The following is a 27,731-nucleotide window of genomic DNA, read 5'->3' as shown; positions in this document are numbered from 1 at the left end:
TTTGAGTGTATTTAAATTGATGACCGGACATTAATGCATCTCAGTATTATCAAAAATGAGCTATTTATTTTTGTATATTCTCGGGTTTATTTTCTTCCGAAAAAGTAAAGCCTTGGCTGTTTTTAGACATAAAGTAAAATCTTATTACGGAGTCAGTAAACTTAAGATCTAAAAAACTTATTATATTTGCACATTGCGACAAATTTGAGAACTTTTAAGAAGCACTTCCTCCTGTAGCTACAGAAGCAGAGACAACTGTCACCCGGATCACTTTTTTATACTCAAGAAAAAGTCCAAATATGATGAGTAACGAGACGCAACCAACAGGAAGTGCTTTGTCGTGGAAATGATGTGCAACTATCCCCGGAGATGCAGCTCTCACGCGAGCGCTGTAAATGTGGCGTCCGTACCGGGTTGTGTGGCACACTGTGGCAGCTGAAGTCACAGGCGCAGCGGTCGTCCTCCGCGTCCTCGTCCCACGAGCCTCCGAACATGCGACAGCGGTCCTGCTCGCAGCTCTCCGCCCCCGAGCCCGACCCTCCTGAGCCGCAGTCTGCGTCACAAAACACACGTCAATAAAACACACGCAGGTATACGGGGTCCTACTTTTACTTCTCTTTCAGTTAAAGCTGAGTTTACACACAAGGATGCGTCACAAAATGAGGATAATTTACATTTTCCTCGCACTGGCGGGAGGGGTTGGGGGTTTGGGATGGGACCAAAGGCAGTCCTTGGAGTGCAAGTTAATGACCAACTGTAGTGAGGGAAAGAGATTGACTTAAATAAATTAGGCGCAACATCTCCGCACTACCAGCGAGGCATCCTTTTCATTTCAATTAAATCAGAGACAAAAAAAGGGTGAGCGAATTATTAACTCTAGCCTCCAAGTGTGCGGAGAGAATTAGTGGCAGGGCCAACTTTATGGTTGCCTGCCTCCCGAGATGAGAATCCAACTAATTGCAAAGTGTTAAAGGAAAAATCTAATTATCGACTGAGACTTGAAAGTCACTGTGAACCTGAACGGCTTTTTATCTGTCTTTTAACAGCGGACATCTCTGGATCGAAGTTAGTAAGTTCATGGTAAGTGAAATAATAGTAATAAAGTGATAAAGTCATCATGATTTATCACTTTATTACTATTATTTCACTTCATGTCGGACAAAAGAGACAAACGTATCTTCGATTTTCTGTATGTTCAACATTGAAAAATTAAGATAACTTTCAACTTTGGTAAGAGGTTACGAAGCATCGCACACACGTTAGCACAATAAGTGAGCTTTAGCACACGGTAAGGGAACGTGAGCACACGAAAAGCAAACTTTAGCATGAGGTAAGCAAACTTTAGCACGAGGTAAGTGAATGTTAGCACAAGGTAAGTGAATGTTAGCATGAGGAAAAGTAAAGTGAGCACAAGGTAGTTGAATGTTAGCACGAGGTAAAAGAACATTAGCTTGAGGGAAGCGAATATTCACACAAGGTAAGGAAACGTTATCACGAGGTAAGGGAATGTTAGCACGAGGTGAGCAATCTGTTTCCCGAAGGGGAACCACACATGTCTGTGTTTTCGAGAGTGCAGGTGGCAGACGGCGGGCGTGGAGGGGAGATGTGAATCCGGCTTTTGAAGCTGCAAACTCCACCTCCGGTTGAACTCCGGGGAGGGTAGTTACGACACGGGTGAAAGCAGGGAATGACGGCATCAGCATGGCGGATAGAAAGAGAATGTCAGATATTGCGAGAGGCAACCCGTGGGCTGAAGGAACGTTCATTTGAAAAGCATCTGTTATTCACAACAACAAAGAAAAAAGGAATGCAGTCCAACTGAAAGCTCCGAGCGCAGACGAGAGACTGAAAAACATCAGATGATCAAGGTGTTATTTCTTCTCCCCGTCCGTATTGATGCATTGCCTCTAATGGTGGAATCGATGCCGGAGTGATGGAAGTGCCACTTAGGTTATGGAGCAGGTCGCAGGGCGGGGTGTGTGTGTGTGTGTGTGTGTGGGGGGGGCACCGTTCTTTGATACGGGTCGTCAGCAACGGGCCGTGACAGCTCGCGAGTTCGTCGATACAGCGGTGGCGCCTCCACTTCATTAGCAAAGTGTCCAGCAGTGGCGCCCGGAGCTTCGTGTCGAGGGCCGATCAGGACTCGTTAGCGACTCGCTCCGCCGGGAACCTCCGACCCGCGATCCCCGAGTCTGCTGCTCCGGCTGCTCATCCATTACGAACCCCAGTCGCGAATTCAAGCGTGACATTTTTTTTGTGACTGGGCCTCACGCTCGGAATAACGTCTTCTGACTGGCGGGTGCCAATATCGCAGGTATCGTCTAACAAAAAAGGTTGTAAATAACCCCTTTAAAGGTTTATTGTTTTGTGTTGTTTGCCCTCTTTTGTATCTGCTTTATTGGTTTTGATGTTTGCCTTTTTATATTGTATTAATTTAATGATTTTGTATATGTTTTAATTTACTTCCTCTTAGAGCTAAATCTGACTTTTATTTTGAAATATTAAAAGGAGGCGCACCTTTATTTTATGTTAAAATACAAACTTGACGGTACGGCTAAAGATGTTACGGACGGATGCGCATTTCATGTAAAGTTTCATAGTCTTAATGGACCCGTATGAGGCTCATGCTCTTACGGTGGTGACAAGGTGGTATTTATTACCTTCGCATTGAAAATGCGGAAGGTTATGTTTTGATCGCCGTGTAGTTATTTATTTATTTTTATTTATTCATTTGTATGCGTGTTACTCGCATAACATAAAAAGTATTAAACTGAATCGCATGAAATTTGGTAGGATGATTGGTTATTATCCGGGGACCATTTGATTAGATTTTGGGATCAATTGGGTCAAAGGTCAAGATCATGAAAAGGTTAAAATCTTCTTTTTACCATAGCACGGTAAATTTTTATCCAATTGGCATGCAACTAATGCCAACATGTTCATAATTCAATGCCCAATCTTGTGATATGCGAAGGTATGCGCTCTACCGAGTGCCCGTTCTAGTTTAAGATGTTTTGGGATCCGTTACAAAGGTTCCTCAGGTGTCATTTGAGGACTAAGGTGGTAGCCCGCTCCAGGGATGTGATTGGATGATGGAGGGAACGATAATAACTGCGGGGGGGGGGGCAGCTACTTGTGTCTGTGTTCTGTACGCCAGCTCAGCAAAGACACGACAGAAAGGGGGGTACTGCAGGAGTAGCCAATTCATATTCCACTCAGGCCCTCTGGCAGAGGCGAGATAAATAAATAAGAGGGGTAGGTAAGACATCAGAACGGAATAAATACAAGTGAAGCGCGAGGAGGGGGGTGGGGGAGGGTCCTAATTAGCTGGTGCCCTTTGACGTGCCCGCCACCCACGCGCTGCCTATCAACCTTTCAATTAATACATCTCCAGCTACGACGGCTCCATCGGCTAATCCTCCCTGCGCCTCGCCCGTCCCGTCACGTCAGAAACCAGAGTCAAGGAGACGGAATGTAGCGGCGGAGAGGAGAGAGGCAAGTGAAAAGCAGTAGAAATAACGTCTGAGGAAGACGCACGGAGAGAAAGAAAGAAAAGAAGAAAAAAAACATTACAAGGACGAATACGTTTAATTAAAGAGGGAAGCAGCTTGAAGACGTTTGCTCGAGCGGATCCGTCCGCGCCCGGCGATATCTTCTTCTTGGCCGTTTTGTTTTTCGCTCCATCTATCAGCCTCAACGCTGTCGGGCTGTTATGACAGCCGTGTTTGTCCAAATAAAGCTCCTCCAGACGGGGAGGGATGGAGCGCCACGCCCCGTGGAGGAGGGAGGGGGCGAGAAGGGATGGGATGGGGGGGGGGGGGCGTGACGCTGCCGTCATAATCCTGTTTATTAAACGTCGAGTCGATTAAACCCGCCGGTGACGCGCTGCGCTCCGACGCCAATTTGTCAGTGTCGGCAAAAAAAGAAGCTGAAGCCAGGCCTACCCGAGTGTGAAATGAAACAGGTGATACATCCCCCCGTGTGGCCAACGTGTCGTTTTTCATGACTGTTAAAACAACAAAAAAAGGGGGATAAAAACAAGTTCCACTTTTACGCTCGCCCTCCCCACAGGAAGACTAATGAGGGTGGTGTTAAAGTCAGGTGTGCGTAAGCGAATAAATCACATGATCACTTCCTCTCCGGGGCTTGTTTTAGATATGAGGTATGGAGTGGGTGGTGATGGAGAGCTTTGCCGCTGTCTACAAACAGAGCAAGAAAATACTCAGTCTTCTTAAGTCTCATTCATTGAGTCAGACTGCTGTGAATACACAACACATGCTTTATCAATGTGGGGATAAATCCATCAGCAGCGGAGAAGCATCCACACTTCCTGTGGCGGGTCCGGGGTCATATTTTGAGGGAACAGAGGACGCGTATTTTTTGACCCCATGGGGTAATATTTACCCACCTCGACCCCCATCTGTGAGAGCGGTGACGCCCCTTTTGTCGAGAGGCATAATTTATCCAATGGAGAGGGGTGCAAAAGATTCTATTGTGTAAACCTGATGGTTTTCTCTGAATCCAAATGGGGAAAAAAGGATGTTCAAGACTGTATGAGAGAGAGAGAGAGAATGAATGAAAAAATACAGCAATGCCCTTGAGGAGGTGGATGAGAGCCGTTTTGCCTGATACAACCAACGAAAAGAGGACAGCGAGTGTGTGTGTGTGTGTGTGTCTCTGTGTGTGTGTGTGTCTCTGTGTGTGCGTGTGTGAATTAGATCTCGTTTGCGGGGCGTGGAAAGCGGCGACACTCGGCGTCAAGGGCCGTCGGTCACACGCCTACACGCGTAATTGGAAGGAGGGGGAGTCGATAAAAAACGTGTACCCGGTAAACTCTGCGAGGAAATCCAGGCGAAAGCAGGTACGCTCAAACGAGCAAACCGGGGAGGCTATATTCATATTGATACAGCAGCGGCGTTCCTGCAGATATTTCACATTAAGACTTCTTTTTCTCTCTCTTAAAAGGCTTTTATTGTCGTAAACAAGTGAAACGGGGGGAAGATCCATAACCGACTGAAAGCAGCTACATCAAATAGGGGAAGAAGCAAAGGGAGGCTTCTCACTGAGATATCATACTATATATAACATATATAAATATATATATATATAAATATAACATATATATATAGTCATATATATATATATATAAATATAACATATATATATATATACATTCATATATATATAAATATATATATATATATATATATATATAAATATAACATATATATATACATTCATATATATATATATATTTATCCATAAATATAACATATATATACATTCATATATATATATGTTATATTTATATATAAATATAACATATATATATACATTCATATATATATATATATATAAATAGATATATAATCCACCGGGATGACTGTGTGGATGTATGACTACTGGACTCTGGACTGTAAAGCGACTTCGGGTGTCTTGAGAAGCGCTATATAAAATAAATGATTATTATTATTATTATTATATATAAATATATATATAAAATAAATATAAATATAAATAAATATTTTATATATATCATAAATATATATATATATATATATATGTAAAGGCTCAATTACAAATAAAAGCCCTTCCTCTACTATGAGCCCACAGGTGAGGCTGATGAAGACGCTGGCGAGAATGTACTGTTGCAAGAGAACAGATTAGAGAGAACCTAATTACCCAGAAGCCCTTTCTGTTCCGAGGTCATGTTTGATGTACACGCAGCACGACTTGTCAGCCTGTTGGCGCGCTGCTGGGGGGGGGGAGGGGCTTGGGGCGGGCAGGGGACCATTATTAAAAACCCACACATGACTGGATGCCATGCCGCAGGTCAGGCTGATAAAAGATAATTACGCCATTTCAATGGCCGCATTCTAGTTTGCATAATCACACCGTTTCATAAAGAGGTCCACTCTTTCCTACCTTCATCGCAGCTGCCGGGCTTCGCCGCCTCGATCCTCCTCCTCTGCATGCAGGAGGAGGCGCCGAGTTCACACTCGTTGTCGTAGGTGGTGCCGTCGCTGCCGCACACCGGGTGGAAGGCCTCGCCGGGGCACTGCGGGCACTCGCACTTGTTCTGGACGCACCGGGCCCCCCAGGCGCAAACAACGCTGCCGCATGTTTCTATAAAAAAGAAAAATAATCAGAGAGGGCGCGATGGGGTCAGCGCAGAAAGAAATCATAAAAAATGTATTTCACACACACACACAATAGACCTTTCTGGTGGATCTCTAAATGAGATGCCATCCATGCAGCTTCCTCCCCTCCCGCTGACATATACTCGCTCCCTTAGTGATTCTCCATCTGTCAAACTTGGTTTCCAATATGAACTGCCTGCCTGCCTGCGGGCTGTACTCGACTGTTCCTGCCAGGGCTCTACTTTTATTTTTTTAAAATTTAATTTAGAGACCTCCGTACATCTTTGCTGTGTTTTTTTTTTTTTACCCATGGATGTCGTGCACTCGAGAAGCCTGCCAAGGACCTCGCTACGGGTCCGGATGCATGCATCACTTACTGCACTCTCCCTGGCTGACCACGCGGAGGTCCATCTGCTGCTGGCAGGCCCGCACGTGCAGCTCGCACTCGCTGTCGTAGGTGCCGCCGTCGCTGCCGCACACGGCCTGGTGGGAGTCCACGCACTCCGACGCGCACACACACTTGGCGCTCTGTTCATCGCAGATTGCCCCAAAGGAGCAGTTGGCACAGGCATCATCTAGAGAGAGAAAAGAGAGGAAAGGGCTCCAATAAATACAGAGAATGTTTGGACAATATTGTGATGAATGAATACATATTCTTTAAAATAAATATATATTCTTTAAAATAAATATATTTTCTTTAAAATATATAAATATACGTTCTTTAAAATAAATATATATTCTATAAAATAAATATATATTCTTAAAAAATAAATATATATTCTTTAAAAGAAATATATATTATTTAAAAATAAATATATATTCTTGAAAATATATATATACGTTCTTTAAAATAAATATATATTCTATAAAATAAATTTATATTCTTTAAAATAAATATATATTCTTTGAAATAAATATATATTGTTTCAAATAGAAATGTATTCTTTAATATAAATATATATTATTTAAAATAAATAGATATTACAAATAAATAGATATTTCTTTAAACTACATATATTCTTTAGAAAATATATATATATTCTTCCAAATAAAATCATATTCTATAAAATAAATATATATTCTTTAAAATAAATATATATTGTTTCAAATAGAAATGTATTCTTTAATATAAATATATATTATTAAAATATATAGATATCATTAAAAATAAATAGATATTTCTTTAAACTATATATATTCTTGAGAAAAAATATATATATTCTTCCAAATAAAATCATATTCTGACATATGGTAGATTTGAAAATAGATTAAATTCGTCACAACTCATTAATCCTAATCCGCCATCACATTACCGGCGCATTTCATATCGATCATGTTTTTATGATCCCTCAAATGGATGTTAAAAGTAGCAAAGTAATGTTTTTTTTTTTTTTTTTTAGTGCTGTGAAAAATAACGCGTTAACTCAGTGAATTAAATTACAGGTTTAACTAGTTTTTTTTTTTTAACGCATTTAACGCATGCGCAGAATGAGCTTCCAATCCGTCTGTTGTTGGTCGTCTCTAACCAGCAGCATGTCATTCTGTCTCTAGTGTCGCGTTAACACGACTCCGATCTCCGTCTCGCGCGCCGCAGAGTTCGGATGCCGGCGTGTGCGCGCACATTGGGACGAAAGAAAGTCACTTGCAAAATGAGCTTCCAATACACCACTTCAATCTGAACTACAGGGCTCTCAAGTCTCACACATTGAGCGTGAGACTCACGCATTTCAGTCTTATCTCACGCACTCCCGCCACACATCGAATTCCTCACGCTGAAAAAACCTCTCGGCTATTTAATGCTTGAATGCAGGGGTGCTCAATACGCCGATCGATTGTTCCGCTGCAGAGCTCCGACGCCGGTCTGCGCGCATTGGGATGGAGCAAAAAAATAGTCACTAGCACACCCGTCAACAACTCTTTTCGGCTCGATGCCGGCGCGCAACGGTCAGCTGTATCGGGTGCTGATGGAAATCTCACGCTTGCCTGTCTTCAAAACTTGAGAGCCCTGGAACTCTGTCCGCTCTCATGCAGACGGTCGTGCTGTTCATTGGTAATGATCCTTCCGCAGGTTCACCTACGGAAACCTTGTTACGACTTTTACTTCCTGTAGATCAGGGTCTCAACACGTCGATCGCGACCTGCCAGTCGATCGCGGCGTAGTGTCGGTAGATCGCATGACATTAAAAAGATTGGCCCGCCCCCTGACATGTTCTCTATAGCACGTCTTTGTTCTTTTATTAAACTAAACGTCTGTTGTTGATCGTATCTCCACAGCAGCATGTCATCTCTGTCTCTACGCGTTGCGTTAACACTTATTGATCTCCGTCTCGCGCGCCACAGAGCTCCGTGCGCGCGCATCGGGACCGAGCAAAAAAAAGTTACTTGTCAATCTGTCCACCTGTCCGTGTCCGGGCCGGTGAGGTTTCAGCTTTGCAGCGGTGTCCCCGCCGTCCCTTTCATCACGGCCCAGTTCATGAAGAAAACCCACACAGTCAGTTTGCCTCAGCAGCTGCTAGAGGAAGACTAGAGGCCTTTAGATTGTATCATGGTGGAGTTAATGGTTGACAAACAAGAGAAAAATGCTCTGTTTAACCCTCCTGTTACCTTTACATTTACTAACATATTTTACCCTCGGGGTCAATTTGACCCCAGTAATTAAAACTTTCAGAAAATTATTAGAATTAATATTGCTTCCCAAGTTTAAGTGTGAGGTACTTTGTTTGTTTGTTGACTACCCAAATAGCCCTTTAAATAAATAAAAAAGTTGATATTTCTTATATGTTTGACACAGTGAAAAACAGCCTGGGGTCAAATTGACCCCAAAGAACACCGACATTAAACATTGAATGGGGTCAAATTGACCCGAAAGGTAACAGGAGGGTTAAACATTCTGTTTAGGATGAAGATGTATTAATGTTCCATATGGAAGAAAACTGCTAAATAACTGCTGAGTTGCAGCACCATTGTATAGAAGAATGTATAAATGTATATATCCGTCTTTTGTCATAAATCTCTATGTTCTCACAAAATATACCGAGAATATCGGTAATATGTGATTAATCATGATTAATCCACAGAAACCTGTGATTAACCCGATTAAAATTTTTTTTTTGCCTGACTCCAGCTCCTCAGCTCTGCACTGCTAATCGTGTAATAGCGCTCACGGGCTATTTACAGATGCAGCGATCACATATTTTGTCCTGTTTATTAACATTCATCAGTGTGACCAACAGCCGTTTAACAATTAAGGGGTATTAAATGAGTTGTTGTCTTTTCTCTGACATGCTGTGTTGCCAACAGCTGCTGTGGTGCTCAATGAGGCCGCTCACACATATAAAACTCCCATGTGTTCCAGGGTGGAATCAGTTTGAATCTTTATACAGGGTTCATACACATGGTGACCAATGGACTTCCAGGACTTTAAAACTAATTTCCATAACCAAACATTTTGTGAAATCTCGGTGTATCCATGAAAAAGTGAGACATTTTAGTATTTAACAATGAGTACTTGTCCATATGTAGCCATGCATGGTTAAATCTACACTCCCCTGGCATCGTGGATTATCCCGACCGCTTCCCTAAAATACTGTTGCTATGGCTACCGGACTTTTCAGTTAAGGTGTGTTCTTCTGTATGAGAGCCTATCCCTAAAAGCATATTCATTATTTAAAACTCAGCGTAAATGAATATATCAATACGACAAATCTCCAAGACTTTTCCGAATCCTTTGAGATTTTAGGTCAGGCCTGGAAAAAAACATTTAAAAATTCCATGACTTTTCCAAGTTTTCCTTCACCATATGAACCCTGTAGGAGACTCAATTCATTTGAACAAGCATGACACATCTCGATGGATGGGTGGTGTGTGTGTGCGCCTTTTTCGGAGGGCGGAAAAAAAAAACCTAAGCCATGAAATTCCTAAAATAAAAAATAAACCATATATACAAACTCTCCACACCGAGAAGCAGATCTGAGGAGGCGGATAAAAAAAATAAAAAGGTGCCAAACTGTTTCCAGGAGCACAGCGAGGCTCCATCACCGAAGACGTTTAGAACAACCACCAAAAAACAAACAAAAAACAAAAAAATGAAGCTTCATGGAGCTTGAGACAGAATAACTGGAAAAGAAGAGCTTCGGGAATTTGACAGCAAAAGTAGGAGAGTCTGTCTGCAGCACTCCATCAGTCAGGACGTTACGAGAGAGCAGAGGAGGAGCTGAAGCGGCTCCTGAAGACACACACACACACACACACACACACACACACACACCTAGACAGCCTGACTGCCAATCGACACTTAAAAGACTCGGAGAGCATGAAGGAAACGATTCTCCGGGTCCGATGAGACAAGAATTGAACTCTTCGGCCCGAAGGTCGATCGCTTCACCTCGCTGTGTGTCCAGCGCTCATCGCCGTCCCCCGTGGAGGAGGGCGCTGCTGAGCGCCAGACCCCTGGGACAACCTTGAGTCGGGTGAAGTTCATCGCCGAGATGGCGGCGTCGAGGCCCCCCCCCCACCTGAAAGAGCTTAGGGACATTTCCCTTATTGGTCGGAAGGATTCACTCGGATCTTTCTCTCGAGAAATTACCCTCTGGTTCAGAAAGTCGAAGAAATTTCTGACCAATATTTGATCTTCATTGGAGAGAGAATGCCACGAGTGTGCTCGGCTGTTATATCTGCAAGAGGCGGATACTCGTCTTTACTTTGACGAGTCAAAAATGACATTTTGTTGAAAAAAAAGGATTCCATAATTTATGTATTTATCATCTCCGACTCTTTATTTGTTCTGTGCTTTAATTTCAGAGTACATTGAGAAATTAAACTGTGTACATTTCAAAAGAAACTGGAGAAATTGAGATGTTCTAAAACTTTGATATATATATATATATTTTAAACGGGGGCCTGGCAGCTCTAAATGTGGCCGTGTCGAGTGTTCTGCTTTCATCAGGCCTCGCTCCCTTATCGGCTGCTGCTGCCTCGCCGCCGGCTCTCCACGCTGCCCGACCCTCAACACAACACGCATCTCTAAAATCAGACAGGAAGTGGGGAGCCTTAGGTTCAAACTTGCAGGGGGCGGAGCAAGGGGGGGGGGAAGGATTTGACACCGTAACCGGGCAACGTTAAGACCGTCCACGCCTCAGATTCAGTCATCTCCAAACGTCTGTCGTCGCTGATTATGAGTCGCCATCGCCTTGAAATGTTCAGACTTTGAGCCCCCCCCCCCCCGTATTTACTTGCTTTTCCTCCCCTCCCCCCTCCATCCATCCCTCCCCGTGTCAATTACGCCCCCCCCCCCCCCGCCGCCCTCGTTACACCGCCTCGCTCAGACCACTCCCACGCTGCCGCAACCTATATTTCTTACTCAACTATGTATATCATTTCAAAGACCTGTGGGAGGTGTGTCTGTCTGTGTGTGTGTGTGTTGGGGGGGGGCTTTGTTTTCTTTCTTCGCCTCTGCTCTCATCTGTTTGGGTACAGCCGGATGAAATGCCCTTTTTACAGGGCAGGGGGTGGGGGGGGGGGTTATTAACTGAGCGCACCTGTCCTCTCCCAGCACGCCTTACAAGGTCGCCCGCCACTCAAAATGCAGGGGGGGTGGGGGGGGGAATCTACGGAATAATAACAAATGTCATTCATATCGCTATCGGGTTGCACCTGAGCCGCAGAGATAACCGCTATGTCTCCAGCCCGCCGGGAAGGAAATGAAATTATGGCTGGGCCCACGAGAGGCTGTCGTCAGCCACACACACACACACACGCACACACACAATAAAGCTCACAGTTATTGTCTATTGTGGCGCCTCTTAAACTTTTGCCGCCTGAAAGCCGTGAGTCTGACAGCGTACACCTTGATGTGCATTTGGATGGAAATAACAAAACAACATTTTTGTTCCTATATTTTGTCAAATCACACCACATGGATACACACTCAAGAATGCAGATTTTTTTTTAAAGCAAATAAAGTGAGAATGACCACAATAAATCACACATATAATGCCAATTATCGGCACAGTTGGGTAAACAAGCACGTCATAAAAACGAATCCGTTATTTTGGTTTATGATGCGTTATTGCCTGGACGTGGCAGAAAGGCTCCCCCCCCTTCTCACACCTTTACCTTTGATTTCCGATGCACCTGAAGGCGGCGTACGCCTCACACTCCCTTTCCGCTCCGTAAACATGTAGAGTATATTACGGAGAATGTGCTGCAGTAATTAGGTGAGATAATAGCTTTAGTCAGTCAGTTGTCATGGTGCCGAATGAGGCCCAGTGAAGCCGTGCGAACGGCCCAGAATAACCCACGTTGTCGCGGGCCGTCGTTCCCCGGGCCCGGCTCGAGGCGGGCGAGCCAACGCCTCGGCATTTTTATGGCACCGTCGCGCCGACGCAGGCCTGTTCCCTCTGGGAGCCAAGAGCCATCCATAGCGCTGGATTACAGGGGAGGGGGGGGATCGCTCTGCCGCCTCGCTTTTTAAAAATAAAGACTATTCATCATCACCGAGGGACCCTGGGTGGAGGGGGGCGGGGGGGGGGGGGGGCCTGCCGTCTGTCTACCTGCGACCAAACAGCGCTCCGTCCTCGTGGTTGGTTTTCAATTTAGAGAGCAGGCTAGGAGAGAGAGAGGGAGGGGGGAGGGGGACTGATGGGACACGTGGGGCAGGGGGGGAGGCGGCAGCGGAACGTAAGAATGCGATTTCATAGCAGCAAAGAGAGAGAGAGAGACCAGTGGTCGTTAGGCCGACCGCCCGGCCCCTCCTCGAACGCATCGCCGCAGAGGAGGGGGGGGGGCTTACGTCCGCCGCTGTTAAGCTCTTCAAGATAATGCAGAAGAGCACAACTCCACTGGAGTGGGAAACAGAGTGGGCGAAGGAACCCGAGAGAGAACGGGCCAGGGGTCCAATATCAACAATTTGGGGGTGGGGACTTAAACATTCTAGACAGGAGACAGGTCACCCTCTGTAAGCGAACGGCTGGACGGGAGACGCTCAATCACCAATTAAGAAAATTGGCTTTCCGAGAGGACACCGAGCCGTCGGGAGCGTTCGCTAAGTGGGCTGACCGAGCTGGAACGAGGCGTCGGCCGTGCGCCCGCCTCGAGGATCTGAAGATTTTGTAATCCCCCCCCTCCCCCCCCCCCCCCAATTGAAGCCCTGCTGTCGCTGGAGCACTAATGACGATCCGATGCTCGGACTCAGCGAGACGAGAAGCCGAGTGACTCGAGTAACCAATCACACGCGAGTACGCCCCGTGCGTCCTCGCTTAAAGGTCAAACGCCCGGCAAATTGGACTCTCGGTGTTGGGTGTGGAGGCGGAAGAAGAGCGATGGGCGAGCGGGACGGAGGAAACGATCCATGAAGTATTTTGACTTTATTGGAAATGAATGGAAAGAAGGAACATGATAATCCCACACGTGTTCATTGTTAAAGTCTGTGGATTCAAGCGATGCCTCCAGGGCAACGCCGTTAATTAATTTGAGCTTAATTACATTCCCTTACCTGTGGGCTATAACAAACGCACACGTCTCGTACTGATTTCATGGAGGGGGGAGGGGCGGATGAGATATGGCTGTGTATTGTGTGATGGGGGGGGGGGGGGGGGGCTACTCACCACAGAGGCCTCGGTGCTGGACGTGGACGACCCTCTGCAGGGCGCAGCCGATGGCCCGCATCTCGCAGGGGCTGCCGTAGCTGTGGCCGTCGGAGCCGCACACGGGGTCCGCCGCCTGCGGGCACGCCTCGGGGCACTCGCACACGGGCTCGCCGTTCTTCACCACGCACACCGCGCCGTGGTCGCACGCCTTCTCCCGGCAGGGGCTCGGTATGCTGAGATCTGGATCGAGAAGAAAGAAAGAAGGGGAGAAAAAAAAAAGGCCGACCGACCGGGGGCCCCCGGGAGAGAAGAAGAGAGGGTCAGAGGCTGCCTGGTGGAAGGAGTATAGAGGAGAGGAGGTTGGAGAGGTCTGAGGGGTCGAGGGTGGTGGCGGGGGGAAGGGGGGGGAGGGTAAGTTTGAAGCATAACTTTGTGGGGAGCTGCAGGGTTTTGTGTTAGAGAAAAACAAATTGAAAAAAAGGCGATGGGATGTGGTACGCAAACCCTGCTTCCTGTGACACCTCGGCTTCCCCAGCTTACTATGTCACTTCCTCCCCTTTGTGCGCTGCCCTGAATTTTTTCAAGAGTCTGCGGGGGGTAAAGACATGGAGATGAAACACTCCACGAACAATGGTTCGGCAGCCTTTCTTTCTTTCTTTCTTATTTTCTTTCTTTCTTTTTTTTCCGACCAGGGGAGTAAACTGGCCGGATTAATTGACGTTCCCGATGTGCCCCCTTCAAAGGCTGCCGTTTGCATCTCGGGCGAGAGGGCCACCGCTTCGGCCGGAGCGAGAAACAGAAGACGAAGAGAGTGCGCGAGAAAGATAGAGAGAGAGAGAGAGACAGAGAGAATGAATGGAGAAAGAAACAGGCGAAGAGAAGAAAGAGCCCCTCTGCCTTAATAATTCACAAAAGGCAAGCTCCTGGGCAGAGGCCGGTATGAAACGGGGACATCACAGAGAGGGCCTCTCTCTCCCTCGCTCACACACTCACACTCGCTCCAGCAGGACTCCATTAAAAAGCAGCACCGGAGTGTTGCGCCGATGATTCCCGGCGGTGGCAGACGGGCGGATACGACCCGACTTCATGATCAGAGAAAAGAGAGAGAGAGAGAGAGAGAGAGGAAACTGGGAGAGAAGAAATGCTCCGTACAATCCTTTGATCACGACTCCATCGATTCAGCACGGCTTTATGCTGAGGTGTCTGAGGGGGGCTGAGGGGGGGGGGGGGGGGTGAGACGTGGGTCATCAAATCACTCCTGATGAGGAGCGCTCAAAGGAGGTGATTTACACCCACAGACGTCCTCCTTCTCTTGTCTAACCTTTTTTTTTTTTAATGTGTGGGGCTGTCGTGGAAACTGCCCCGTTGTAACGACACCACCCACGGCTCCATCGTTACCGTGGCCATTAGGGGGATTAGAAGGCATCGCATTGGGAGGGAGGGGGGGCGACTCGTTGCCCTTGAGGCCCCTGTGATTAATTAATTGACCGGCTCCGGATCGCTCGGCCTCCGCCTCTAAGCGCCGGGGTGCAAGTGATCGGCTGATAACACGGACGGAGGCAATTGGCTGTTTTCACTGTGATTGACCCTTTGACCTCCACCTGAACACCCTCCTCATGAGGTCAAAGTGACTCCAAGTGATGACAGGCGCTGAGGCGCGGCCTCGCTAAGTTGTGGTTGCAATTGAACTAATCTTTTGGGAAAGTTATATGTTTCGGATAAAAGAAAAAAGAAAAAAAAATGCTTCTGATTTTCTTTGTGTGCGTGTGTGTGTATGTATGTGTGTGTGTGTGTGTGCCACATAAAAAAACATGGACGCTATTCAACGCTGCTTCATTTGGAACGGCTTTAAAAAAACAACAATGTATACCCGCGTGATCTCTTTTCAACGAGCGCGCGCGTGAGCTTGTGATGTACAACCTGACCCCCCCCCCCGACACGTTCCCCAGCCCGCTTTCCCAAGGACGACGAGCTCACAACACATGACTGCAGCCGCCCGATAACGCCCTCAGTCTTCCCCGTTCTCTTTTGTTTCACGACCGTAGCAACAACAAAAAATTGAAAAGGAAAGATGAAAGAAAATTCAACTCAACTTTTGTTCTCTCTTTTGTCATCCTCTACCTCGGGGGGGAGAGACAATGTTTCTGCCTGATTTATTAACTGGAGAGGGTGTAGGGGGAAGAAAAGGCTCTCCCAAATCTTATGACACAGTTAAAAAGCTCTCTCTCTCTGTCTCTGTCTCTCTCTCTCTCTCTCTCTCTCTCTCTCTCTCATTGGTTATAACAGCCTATGATGAGCTTTTTCCCGGGCGCCCAATTGGGGGCCGCTTGGGCTTCATTCAGGATTAGGGGAACGGATGATTCTTTTGGGTTCAACCAAAACTGTCCTGGCATTCCCTGTGAAAGAGTTGCCTTGATGAAAAAACCGTCCGCTTCCTTGTCTCTTGTGATCCTCGCTGCTCCTCATCTCTCTCTCTCTCTCTCTCTCTCCCTCGGATGCAGGCAGGCAGGAGCTTTGAAATGGCAGCCTGTCACCACTACAGGCTGGTGGGATGCGAGCCCTGTCCCGGCTCTTCTGCCCCCACAGGGTCGTCTCCCAGAGACCTAAATACATCTTCATGCATCTATCAGTGTTTCCCGTCAAGCAGGGTCAAAAAGAATGAAAAAAAGAAGAAAAAGAGCTGCAGGGTTCACACCGAGATATTTCTACTGGAACAGAGACGGCGAAATAATAACAGTAAGAAATATATTTTAAAAAAGAAAGGACGAAACCCATCTGCTTGCCCCGAAGTGTCCTCACTGCCCACTTAGTGGTGTTATCTAATTAGTGGGGGGGGGGCCTCCTAAAGCCTAACGACCCCATGGGTTGAGGGCGCCGGCTGTGACTCCAACCCGCGGTAACATGTTGGTGAACAAGCCGGGAGATTATTTTTTGGCGAGAGCTTCCTCTCCCATCTCCGCTCGACTCATACGTATGTTAATTGGACTCCACCCCCCCCCCCCCCCCACTCCGCGGGTCCGTGTTGCCATTCCGAACCGCTCGCCCTGTGTGATGGCGGGCGGTGCATCGGTGTGCGTAGTCCAGGTGACGCTCGCAGTGGGGGGGGGGGGGGGGGGGGTCAGGGACTCTTTGTGCATTTACAACCAAGAGACTCTTCGGAAAAAAACTGGAGACTGAGCAACACAAACCGAAGCCGAGGGAAAAGAAGAGAGAGGCCGGACAGTCAGTGGACCGGCGGGTCCACGGCACTTCCTCTAATTAACTTGATTGTGAGGTGTGTGGTGTCTGTGTGTGTGGTGTGTTTGTGTGTGTGTGTGTTTGTGGGGGGGGGGGGGGGAACATCACACTGGTGATCTCAGGCTGACTTACACAATCTGAGAGTCAAGTGCAATCACCGCAGCCGTCAGGAAGACACGCTAATGAAATAAACATGCAGATGACGACCCCCCCTCCCCCCTCCTCTTTTGTCAATGGGGGGGTGTCTGCACGCTGAGTGATGATTCCGCTCTAACCTCCGTAGGCGACAGGCAACACATTTTCAAGCAAGTCACTCGCACTTCCTCGCGCGCCTGCACACACACACACACACACACACACACACACATACACACACACACACACACATACACACACACACACACACATATACACACAAACATGCACCTCCGGCTGTGGAAATGACAAAAGGAGGTGTGAATAAAGAATGCATGTCCTCAAAAACTCGCTCTTCCATTTGTTCATTCCAAATTTTGCCTCGCGCACACACACTTTGTGTCAGTGTGTGTGTGTGAGCGTGTGTGTGTGTGTTCGTGTGTTTTCGGCAGTTTCACAGAATTCTCCTCCTGACTACCAGTTTAGAAACTCTCCACTTCCCATTCTCCCGGTGCCAGCCGTGAGACCGGCACACGGACGGGCCCCGGGGAGCCGTGGGCCCTAAATATAGAGTTAAAGAGGAGGAGAACCATCTGGGCCGCAACTTGGGCGAAACGACTAAAGTTTGAATGAAACTTTTTTATTTGAATTATTATCCAACATTACACTACCGTTCAAAAGTTTGGGGTCACTTAGAAATGTCCTTATTTTAAAGTAAAGCACTGTTTTATTGTAATATTAAATTAATCATAAATACCCTCTATACATTGTTAACGTGGTAAATGACTATTCTCTGGTTTTTAATGAAGTCTCTTCATAGGTGTGTCGAGACCCATCTCCAGTGTTCTAATGGTACATTGTGTTATCGCCTTAGAAGACTAACAGAGGGGTAGAAAACCCTTGAGAACCCTTTTTATGTGAGCACAGCTGAAAACAGTTATGCTGGTGAGAGAAGCTTTAATACTGGCCTTAAAATTAACATTTTAAATAAGAATCATTATTTCTAACCATGTCAATGTCTTGACTATATTTGATGTTAATTTTGCAATTAATTTGATAAATAAAAGTATGAGTTTTCATGGAAAACACAACATTGTCTGGGTGACCCCAAACTTTTGAACGGCCGTGTATATGACATCATCGAGTTGGAGCGATGGTGGCGCCAACAAACAAGAAAAGCAAAACATGAGAGCGAATGAAAAGGAGGACGTCAGGGGCCCCACGTCCCTCCATTGTTCCCTCCTCTAAATATACATCTGTAACAACATCGACGGAGCGCGCACGCGTTCGCTTTGTGCCGTTAGCCTGCTGCGCTGACATCCCACAGGAGATACACGTGGAGTTATATATTCATCTTGTAACTAAATCAATATCTCCGTGTGTGCGCATTTTGGGAGAACGGCCGCGCGGCAACAGCAGGCGCCGGAGAGTCCAACGCAATCATCACAACGGGAATACAAAAAAAATCTATTTTCTTTTTGTCTCGACAGCGGACGAGGAAGCAGTCGTCTCTGGGGGGGATGGGGGGAGGGGGGGGGGGAGAGGAGGAGAACGAATGGAGAAGAAGGAGAAGGAGGAAAGGGAGAAGGAGTTGAGAGGGAGGAGAAAGAAAAGGAGAGGGAGGAGAAGGAGTGAAGAAGAAGGAGTGGAGAAGGAGGAAAGGGAGAAGGAGTGAAGAGGGAGAAGAAGGAGCGGAGAGGGAGGAGAAGGAGTGGAGAGGGAGGAGAAGGAGGAAAGGGAGAAGGAGTTGAGAGGGAGGAGAAAGAAAAGGAGAGGGAGGAGAAGGAGTGAAGAAGAAGGAGTGGAGAAGGAGGAAAGGGAGAAGGAGTGAAGAGGGAGAAGAAGGAAAAGGAATGGAGAGGGAGGAGAAGGAGTGGAGAGGGAGGAGAAGGAGGAAAGGGAGAAGGAGTTGAGAGGGAGGAGAAAGAAAAGGAGAGGGAGGAGAAGGAGTGAAGAAGAAGGAGTGGAGAAGGAGGAAAGGGAGAAGGAGTGAAGAGGGAGGAGAAGGAAAAGGAATGGAGAGGGAGGAGAAGGAAAAGGAGTGGAGAGGGAGGAGAACGAATGGAGAAGAAGGAGTGGAGAAGGAGGAAAGGGAGGAGTGAAGAAGAAGGAGAAGGAATGGAGAACGATAAGTAGAGGAGAGGGAGTCACGTGGCTCACACGGTCAGTGTCAGGACGCCGTCCCGGGGAGCCGTCTCCGACTCCTCGCCGCGTTCTCGGACGCCTTGAAGATTTGTGACTCCGCCGTGGCTCTAAATGAATCAGCTGGCGGCCTCTCTCTCTCTCTCTCTCTCTCTCTCTCTCCATCCCCTCACTTGATGAGCTTTAGATATCAATCAAGTGGTTGTCAGCAGGAGGACAGCAGTGGTGGGTGTTATAGATAGAGGCGGGGGGGGGGCAGTCCGTTGCATGTGACCATACTTTGTGGAGGCGAGCGCGGACACGGAGGAAGAGGAGGAGGAGGAGGGGTGGGGGATGGGGGTGGGGGGGGGGTGGGACCTTGACATTAGAGCGCTGTCGCTGGCGTGAAAAGAGATTTACGACGGCGGCAGAAGTGGAGAATTTTATCCGTTTGACAGCTGGCAGGGGCGATCGATCAACCCCGCGCCGCAACGCACCGCTCAGCCAATGAAACGGGGAGGGGGGGGGGGGGTACAGGCATCGTTGTTTATCAAATCATGATAATTCATCAAACTCTTCCCTCCGCGTGGAAAACTTTTGTCAGAAGCCTCCGACCCTGATTCGCGAGTGCAGGCGTCCCTTTTTATTTTTTTACCCGTCGCCGCCGCCAGTCACCATCGGAGAGCACAAAGGGAGTGTGTGTGTGTGTGTGTGTGTGTGTGTGTCACAGTGCGGGCCACTGATCGATTCCCGGACGGGGGAGACGCACTTGTCATGCGGCCCTCGGGGGGGGGGGGGTATGTGTATCTTAGGTCTTTTGTGTTCACGTCACTCGGCCGCGTGGGACACGAGGGAGAGAGACAAGACAGAAAGAGAGTTCTAACGTGTGCGTGGACACACACACACACACACACACATTCCCTTTGCATGCATATCATCTGTCTGACTAAACCAACAGTCTCTGTGGGTACACTCGCCTCTTTTGATGTTTAATTAAAACTGGATCAATGGGGGGTGGCGTTCTGTTTTGCTAAATATATATATATATATATATATATATATTAATATATATATATATATATGCAAATGTCACTAAAACTGCATTAAAGAAACATACGACAAGTCACTGACGCAGGGGGAAGGGAGGGAAGAGCAAGAGGAGGGAGAAAGTGAAATAACTAAACAAGTGAGGGAGGGAAGGGGGCGTGTGTGTAGGGGGGGGGGAGAGAACAGCAGCGCTGAGAAATAATGAAACAGAGCAAAACACACAAGAGCTTTCGCACGCCGCTGTTCTGCCGGTACATAATTCAGACCGCCAAATAACGCTGATAAGGGGCGGAGGCCGAGAGCACTTTGGTATTTGGGGGGGGGGGGGGGGGGGTATCAGCCGCTGTCACAAAAGCAGTAAAACAATGAAATTTTTTATTTCAATACAAAATGAACGTGTCTGCTGAGTGGATTGGTTGCATGGAGGTGGGGGGTCATCACGGGGGTCATCGGGGTCACGGTCAGAAAGGTTTGAAGCCAGATGTGGCGTTCAAACAGACACGCCGTGTAAATGTCATGCTCTGAGAATACCCATGTCCACTAAATACACATTTCTCCCCGTGGACCCCACGACGAGGAACGTTAAAGAACGGGTCGCTAGGCGGAACAGGCTGGACAAAAAGATCTTTACGCCTCAATTAACTTGGGCGACCTGTCTTCTGACCTTCTCAGTCAGCTGGGTCACACCTGAATGTTGAAGTTCTTTTATTTATTTTTTTAACCGTTTTTTTTACTTCATCCAAACATAAAAGAAAAAGAAAATAAAGTATTTACCCTTTTACGCTCAGAAAAATTGAAAACATGCTCCTGCAGACCGAAAGAAAATGAAAGGTGGGTTGAGGGGAAAGGGGGGGGGGGGGTTAGGCAGGTGGGGAGGAACAGCAGAAGTTATAGACAGGAAATAAAAGCACAGGGGAAGACTTCTCCAACCTCGCGGGGTCACGTCTTTTGCAGGAGGCGTCAAAGAACAGAAGGAAAGGACATTAAGGACACAAGGAGACAGAAAAAGGAGAGAGGAGAGGACAACAACAAACAGAAGGAGCTGTACAAGACCGCCGCTCCCGTTAGGCTCCCCTTGTGTCGGAGTGAGGGGGAGGGGCTTCACCCATCACACTCCGCCTGATGAGGTCGGGCCACCGGGTGACCCCACTTTTCCACCCGCCGCCCCCGCAGACAGCCAGGAAGTCGACCGCGCGGACAAAGACAGACAGACAGACAGACAGATTGACACTGAAACAAGAAAGAAGAGCTTTTTTTTTCTCTCTCTCAAATATATATAGAAATATATATGTGTATATATGCAAGAAAAAAGCAAACACACAGGAGACAATAGACAGAGGAGGAAGGGGGGGAGGGGGGAAGAAAGGAGGAGGGGGGAGAGAAACACTGAAGACGGAGAGAGCGGATGGAGGTGGCGTTTCATTGTGTGTGTGTGTGTGTGTGTGTTTGGGATGGAGGCATGAAGCGTGACGAGGATGAGGAGGAGATGGATGGCTGGTGAACGGGGCGAAGGCACGTTGTTGTTTTTTTTTAAAGGAAGGCACACGTGAGTCCTGTTGGGTTTGAGTTACACCCCCCCCCCCCTCTCTCTCTCTCTCCCACACCCTCCCCCTCCCTCCTCCAGAGAGCATCGCCGATACATTTGAAGAAAAAAAGGAAAACCCGATACACACACGTAAGCCTGGAAGATAGAGGACGACAAAAAAGACACACGCGACACACATTAAACGGTCCGAGAGAGAGAGAGAGAGAGAGAGAGAGGGCTCCCCAGCTCCACTCACCACAGGGCCCCGGGTGCTTGACGGGGACGGGGGCCCGGCCCAGGCACTCGGCCTTGCGCCGGGCGCAGTCGTTGGTGTGCGTGCGGCCGTCCTCGCCGCACACGGGCTTGTAGGTGCCGTCGCACTCGATGGGGTCGCAGGAGCAGCGGGCGTTCTGCGGCTCCACCACGCACACGGCGTTGAAGCGACACTCGTCCTGGCAGCGCTCTGGATGGGGGTGGAGTTAACGTGGGGTTAAGGGTCAAACCGAAAGCCTTAAAAAACATCCCCCTGTCTCCAGAACCGCGTGCGTCCATTTTCTCCGCTTGTCATCTTTATTGTCCATTTTTTTCCATTTATGGAAACATACAGAAAATCGAAAGTATGTTAGAATCTGGTCCAACATAAAGTGAGCAATAACAAAAAGTAATAAAGTGCAACCAGTTAACAAACAACAACAGCAAAGAACATTTAGACAACATATAATTTATAAACTAAAAGAAAAGAAAAAAACCCGCTACGTCTGTCTTGTAGCAGCAGTCAGACGTGGAGATTTAATTTGGTACCCGTCGAAACACACACACAAAGCCCTTTTTTCTTCTTCTTTTTTTTAAGCGATATTTTCAACTGCCACTTCTGTGAGCGCGAGACGGGGAACAGAGGCGAGTAGAACAGAAGCAGTCGGCAAGCACGACAAATAACAACACGTCAAACCCATCCTCCTCATAAAGAGGACATAAAGATGTTTTCTTTTCAGACGGTAATTACATGTTTGGGTGGACTGATCCATTTGAAATAAAAGAAAAAAGTACGAAATAAAATGCGTTTTTTATTTCTTTTCCGCGGCGCGGTTTGAAGTCCTTTTGCACAAACAGCTTCAATAGCTCACCGGGAAGAAGAAAAGACTGTATGTTGTGTTAATTGAGCGGTTATGCAGTGAGCAGTCGCCCTGAGAGGACTCTGAGGGACTGCTCACAGCTGGAGTAAAGTAAATATGGAATTACGAATCAATTTAATTGCGTTCAAACGAGATGAAATTTAAAGCCGACACAGGCAAAAAACAAATCGGCGTGGCGGGTTGCCGGGTGACGGATGCTTTAGGCCGGACCGGCAAAAGGACCCCGTTAGTTTCTGCTCCTATCGAGCGTTCGTTCTTTATTTCACTGGCGCTTTATTTCAGAGGAGAAGCAGAGGAAGAAAGGAGTTTAATTTTGTTTCCTTCAAAACATCATTCAGGTGAATTATTGTGTGATTAATAGTACGAACACAATGAGAATGTGAGATTACAATTTTTGTTCAGGATTATTTTCTTTATATTTCAGTTCAGAGAATTACCCCCTTAACTTTTATGGAGTTTGTTTCAATAATCTATGTGTTAAAAAAAGGGAATAAATGGACTCGAGATCCCATCTAACGTCATTGTAAAAAGTTCCCAACTAACTTTAATACAATTTAGGGATTCAAACTCAAAGTATTTTAAGGTCAAGTTGGAGTCTCAACTATTACGTTCATCACATTTTGCCCCACGAAGCATGAATCCACAAACACTGGGAATGTGAAAAGGCAAACTTGCCATTTAAAGTGAGAAAAACATCCGATCCGAAGCCGGCCTCTGTGTTCTGTTGCTTCTCTCTGTTCTGTTGCTTCTCTGTGTTCTGTTGCTTCTCTCTATTCTGTTGCTTCTCTCTGTTCTGTTGCTTCTCTCGGTTCTGTTGCTTCTCTGTGTTCTGTTGCTTCTCTCTGTTCTGTTGCTTCTCTCTGTTCGGTTGCTTCTCTGTTCTGTTGCTTCTCTGTTCTGTTGCTTCTCTCTGTTCTGTTGCTTCTCTCTGTTCGTTTGCTTCTCTCTGTTCTGTTGCTTCTCTCTGTTCGGTTGCTTCTCTCTGTTCTGTTGCTTCTCTCTGTTCGGTTGCTTCTCTTTGTTCTGTTGCTTCTCTCGGTTCTGTTGCTTCTCTGTGTTCTGTTGCTTCTCTCTGTTCTGGAGGCATCCGTTTGACTTCCTTCCTGATCACTGGATCAAATTTGTACAGCAATTTAATTCCTCCTTTAAAAGCCCGTCACGCCATACTTAATTACGTCGCCGCCGCCGTCTCCGAGCGAGAGGGCGGCGGCGGCGGCAGCGCGGCAACGTCATGGTTACAAGTCGAAATGGTCATTTTCATTAGACCCCAATTTGCAATTTGGGGATATGATTTCATGGACCTCTGTTTCAAATTGAATTATTCTTTCATTTAAAAAAAAAGAAAGGTTCATCCGCATACTGGCAAAGAGTTAGAACCCCCCCTGAGTGTGTGAGTGTTTGAGTGTGTGAGTGTGTGAGTGTTTAAGTGTGTGAGTGTGTGAGTGTTTAAGTGTGTGAGTGTGTGAGTATGTAAGTGTGTGAGTGTGTGAGTGTTTGAGTGTGTGAGTGTGTGAGTGTTTAAGTGTGTGAGTGTGTGAGTGTGTGAGTATGTAAGTGTGTGAGTGTCTGAGTGTTTGAGTGTGTGTCTGTAAGTGTGTGAGTGTGTAAGTGCGTGAGTGTGTGTGAGTGAGTGTTTAAGTGTTTGAGTGTGTGAGTGTTTGAGTGTGTGAGTGTTTAAGTGTGTGAGTGTTTGAGTGTGTGAGTGTTTAAGTGTGTGAGTGTGTAAGTGTGTGAGTGTGTGAGTGTGTAAGTGATTGAGTGTGTGAGTGTGTGAGTGTTTAAGTGTGTGAGTGTGTAAGTGTGTGAGTGTCTGAGTGTTTGAGTGTGTGAGTGTGTGAGTGTGTAAGTGATTGAGTGTGTGAGTGTGTGAGTGTGTAAGTGCGTGAGTGTGTGTGAGTGTGTAAGTGTTTGAGTATGTGAGTGTTTGAGTGTGTGTGTGTAAGTGTTTGAGTGTGTGAGTGTGTAAGTGTTTGAGTGTGTGAGTGTGTAAGTGTTTGAGTGTTTGAGTGTGTGAGTGTTTGAGTGTGTGAGTGTGTGAGTGTGTAAGTGTTTGAGTGTGTAAGTGTTTGAGTGTGTGAGTGTTTGAGTGTGTGAGTGTTTAAGTGTGTGAGTGTGTAAGTGTGTGAGTGTCTGAGTGTGTGAGTGTGTGAGTGTTTGAGTGTGTGAGTGTGTAAGTGATTGAGTGTGTGAGTGTGTAAGTGTTTGAGTGTGTGAGTGTTTGAGTGTGTGAGTGTTTGAGTGTGTGAGTGTGTAAGTGTTTGAGTGTGTGAGTGTGTAAGTGTTTGAGTGTGTGAGTGTGTGAGTGTTTGAGTGTGTGAGTGTGTGAGTGTTTGAGTGTTTGAGTGTGTGAGTGTGTAAGTGTTTGAGTGTGTAAGTGTTTGAGTGTGTGAGTGTGTGAGTGTGTAAGTGTTTGAGTGTGTAAGTGTTTGAGTGTGTGAGTGTGTGAGTGTTTGAGTGTGTGAGTGTGTGAGTGTGTGAGTGTTTGAGTGTGTGAGTGTGTAAGTGTTTGAGTGTGTGAGTGTGTGAGTGTGTGAGTGTGTGAGTGTTTGAGTGTGTAAGTGTTTGAGTGTGTGAGTGTGTGAGTGTTTGAGTGTGTGAGTGTGTAAGTGTTTGAGTGTGTGAGTGTGTGAGTGTTTGAGTGTGTGAGTGTTTGAGTATGTAAGTGTGTGAATGTGTGAGTGTGTGAGTGTTTGAGTGTGTGAGTGTGTGAATGTGTGAGTGTGTGAGTGTTTGAGTGTGTGAGTGTGTGAGTGTTTGAGTGTGTGAGTGTTTGAGTGTGTGAGTGTGTGAGTGTTTGAGTGTGTGAGTGTGTAAGTGTTTGAGTGTGTGAGTGTGTGAGTGTTTGAGTGTGTGAGTGTTTGAGTATGTAAGTGTGTGAATGTGTGAGTGTGTGAGTGTTTGAGTGTGTGAGTGTGTGAATGTGTGAGTGTGTGAGTGTTTGAGTGTGTGAGTGTGTAAGTGATTGAGTGTGTGAATGTGTGAGTGTGAGAGTGTTTGATTGTGTGAGGGTTTTAATGTGTGAGCGTGTAAGTATGTGAGTGTGTGACCCCCCCCCCCCCATGAAGCCGAGCGGACGAGAAGGAGAGTGGCCATGCGCCTCCATTGTCGGCTGCAACAATGGACGTCACGCGGCGGCGCTCTATTCCCGTCTGTGGCGCTGTCAGGAGTCTCGGTACACGCGAGCGTGGCCGCCGTCAAAACAACAGCCGAGCCCCCCCCCCCCCCCCCCCAGCGACAACACGGCAGGAAACTTGTATTCCCACCGCTGGCTACCAGTCGTGCAGTCAGAGCCTACAGCTCAGGACGTGGCGTTTCCGTGGTTCCGGCCCGGTCTCTTACCCGGCCTCCTGCAGCGGCCCGCGTGGACCTTCCGGAGCTTGATGCTTTTCTGCATGCTCGTCGCTGCCAAGGCGCACTCGCTGGGGTACGTGTGGCCGTCGCTGGCGCACAGCGGCTCGTTGTCCAGCATGCACAACTCCGGCAGGCCGAAGATGAGCGGCTCGCGGGTCAGCGCCTCCACCCGGCACATCGAGCTCAGGTTGTTCTCGCTGTCTTTGCACGGGTCTGTGGAGAACACTTCATCAGAAACCTCAGCTGGACAACGGTGGACACACGAAACACAGATACAGGTCGGTGAGAAGACGGCACCGGGACACATCAGAGAGGGAGGAGAAGGAGCGGAGAGGGAGGAGAAGGAGAAAGAGTGGAGAGGGAGGAGAAGGAGCGGAGAGGGAGGAGAAGGAGAAAGAGTGGAGAGGGAGGAGAAGGAGCGGAGAGGGAGGATAAGGAGAAAGAGTGGAGAGGGAGGAGAAGGAGCGGAGAGGGAGGAGAAGGAGGAAAGGGAGAAGGAGTTGAGAGGGAGGAGAAGGAAAAGGAGAGGGAGGAGAAGGAGTGGAGAAGAAGGAGAAGGAGGAAAGGGAGAAGGAGTTGAGAGGGAGGAGAAGGAAAAGGAGAGGGAGGAGAAGGAGTGAATAAGAAGGAGTGGAGAAGGAGGAAAGGGAGAAGGAGTGAAGAGGGAGGAGAAGGAGTGGAGAGGGAGGAGAAGGAGTGAAGAAGAAGGAAAGGGAGAAGGAGTTGAGAGGGAGGAGAAGGAGAAGGAGTGGAGAAGGAGGAAAGGGAGAAGGAGTTGAGAGGGAGGAGAAGGAGTGGAGAAGAAGGAGAAGGAGTGGAGAAGGAGGAAAGGGAGAAGGAGTTGAGAGGGAGGAGAAGGAGCGGAGAGGGAGGAGAAGGAGTGGAGAAGGAGGAAAGGGAGAAGGAGTTGAGAGGGAGGAGAAGGAGTGGAGAAGGAGGAAAGGGAGAAGGAGTGGAGAGGGAGGAGAAGGAGTGGAGAAGGAGGAAACCGAGAAGGAGTTGAGGGAGGAGAAGGAAAAGGAGTGGAGAGGGAGGAGAAGGAGTGGAGAAGAAGGAGAAGGAGTGGAGAAGGAGGAAAGGGAGAAGGAGTTGAGAGGGAGGAGAAGGAGTGGAGAAGAAGGAGAAGGAGTGGAGAAGGAGGTAAGGGAGAAGGAGTTGAGAGGGAGGAGAAGGAGCGGAGAGGGAGGAGAAGGAGTGGAGAAGGAGGAAAGGGAGAAGGAGTTGAGAGGGAGGAGAAGGAGTGGAGAGGGAGGAGAAGGAGTGGAGAAGGAGGAAAGGGAGAAGGAGTGGAGAGGGAGGAGAAGGAGTGGAGAAGGAGGAAAGGGAGAAGGAGTTGAGAGGGAGGAGAAGGAAAAGGAGTGGAGAGGGAGGAGAAGGAGCGGAGAGGGAGGAGAAGGAGTGGAGAAGGAGGAAAGGGAGAAGGAGTGGAGAGGGAGGAGAAGGAGTGAATAAGAAG

General features: G+C 47.6%; 1 protein-coding gene across 11 annotated transcripts in view; it reads right to left on the bottom strand.

Annotated features, from left to right (window-relative positions):
- agrn (agrin) overlaps positions 1-27,731 on the bottom strand; it is a 260,122-nt gene that overhangs the window by 54,220 nt on the left and 178,171 nt on the right. For all 11 annotated transcript variants that reach the window (XM_056421999.1, XM_056421994.1, XM_056421995.1 and 8 more), the window contains 6 exons: positions 26,264-26,488; positions 22,048-22,254; positions 13,745-13,966; positions 6,518-6,715; positions 5,926-6,126; positions 411-553 (listed from right to left, as the gene is read on the bottom strand). In XM_056421999.1, the coding sequence (XP_056277974.1) occupies positions 411-553; positions 5,926-6,126; positions 6,518-6,715; positions 13,745-13,966; positions 22,048-22,254; positions 26,264-26,488 (1,196 nt within the window). The remainder of the gene's footprint in view (positions 1-410; positions 554-5,925; positions 6,127-6,517; positions 6,716-13,744; positions 13,967-22,047; positions 22,255-26,263; positions 26,489-27,731) is intronic.

Source organism: Pseudoliparis swirei, chromosome 9, assembly GCF_029220125.1.
Source record: "Pseudoliparis swirei isolate HS2019 ecotype Mariana Trench chromosome 9, NWPU_hadal_v1, whole genome shotgun sequence".
In the NCBI taxonomy this organism is placed as follows: domain Eukaryota; kingdom Metazoa; phylum Chordata; class Actinopteri; order Perciformes; family Liparidae; genus Pseudoliparis; species Pseudoliparis swirei.
The sequence above is the reverse complement of the archived record's forward strand: the minus strand, read 5'-3'. Positions and strand labels throughout refer to the sequence as shown.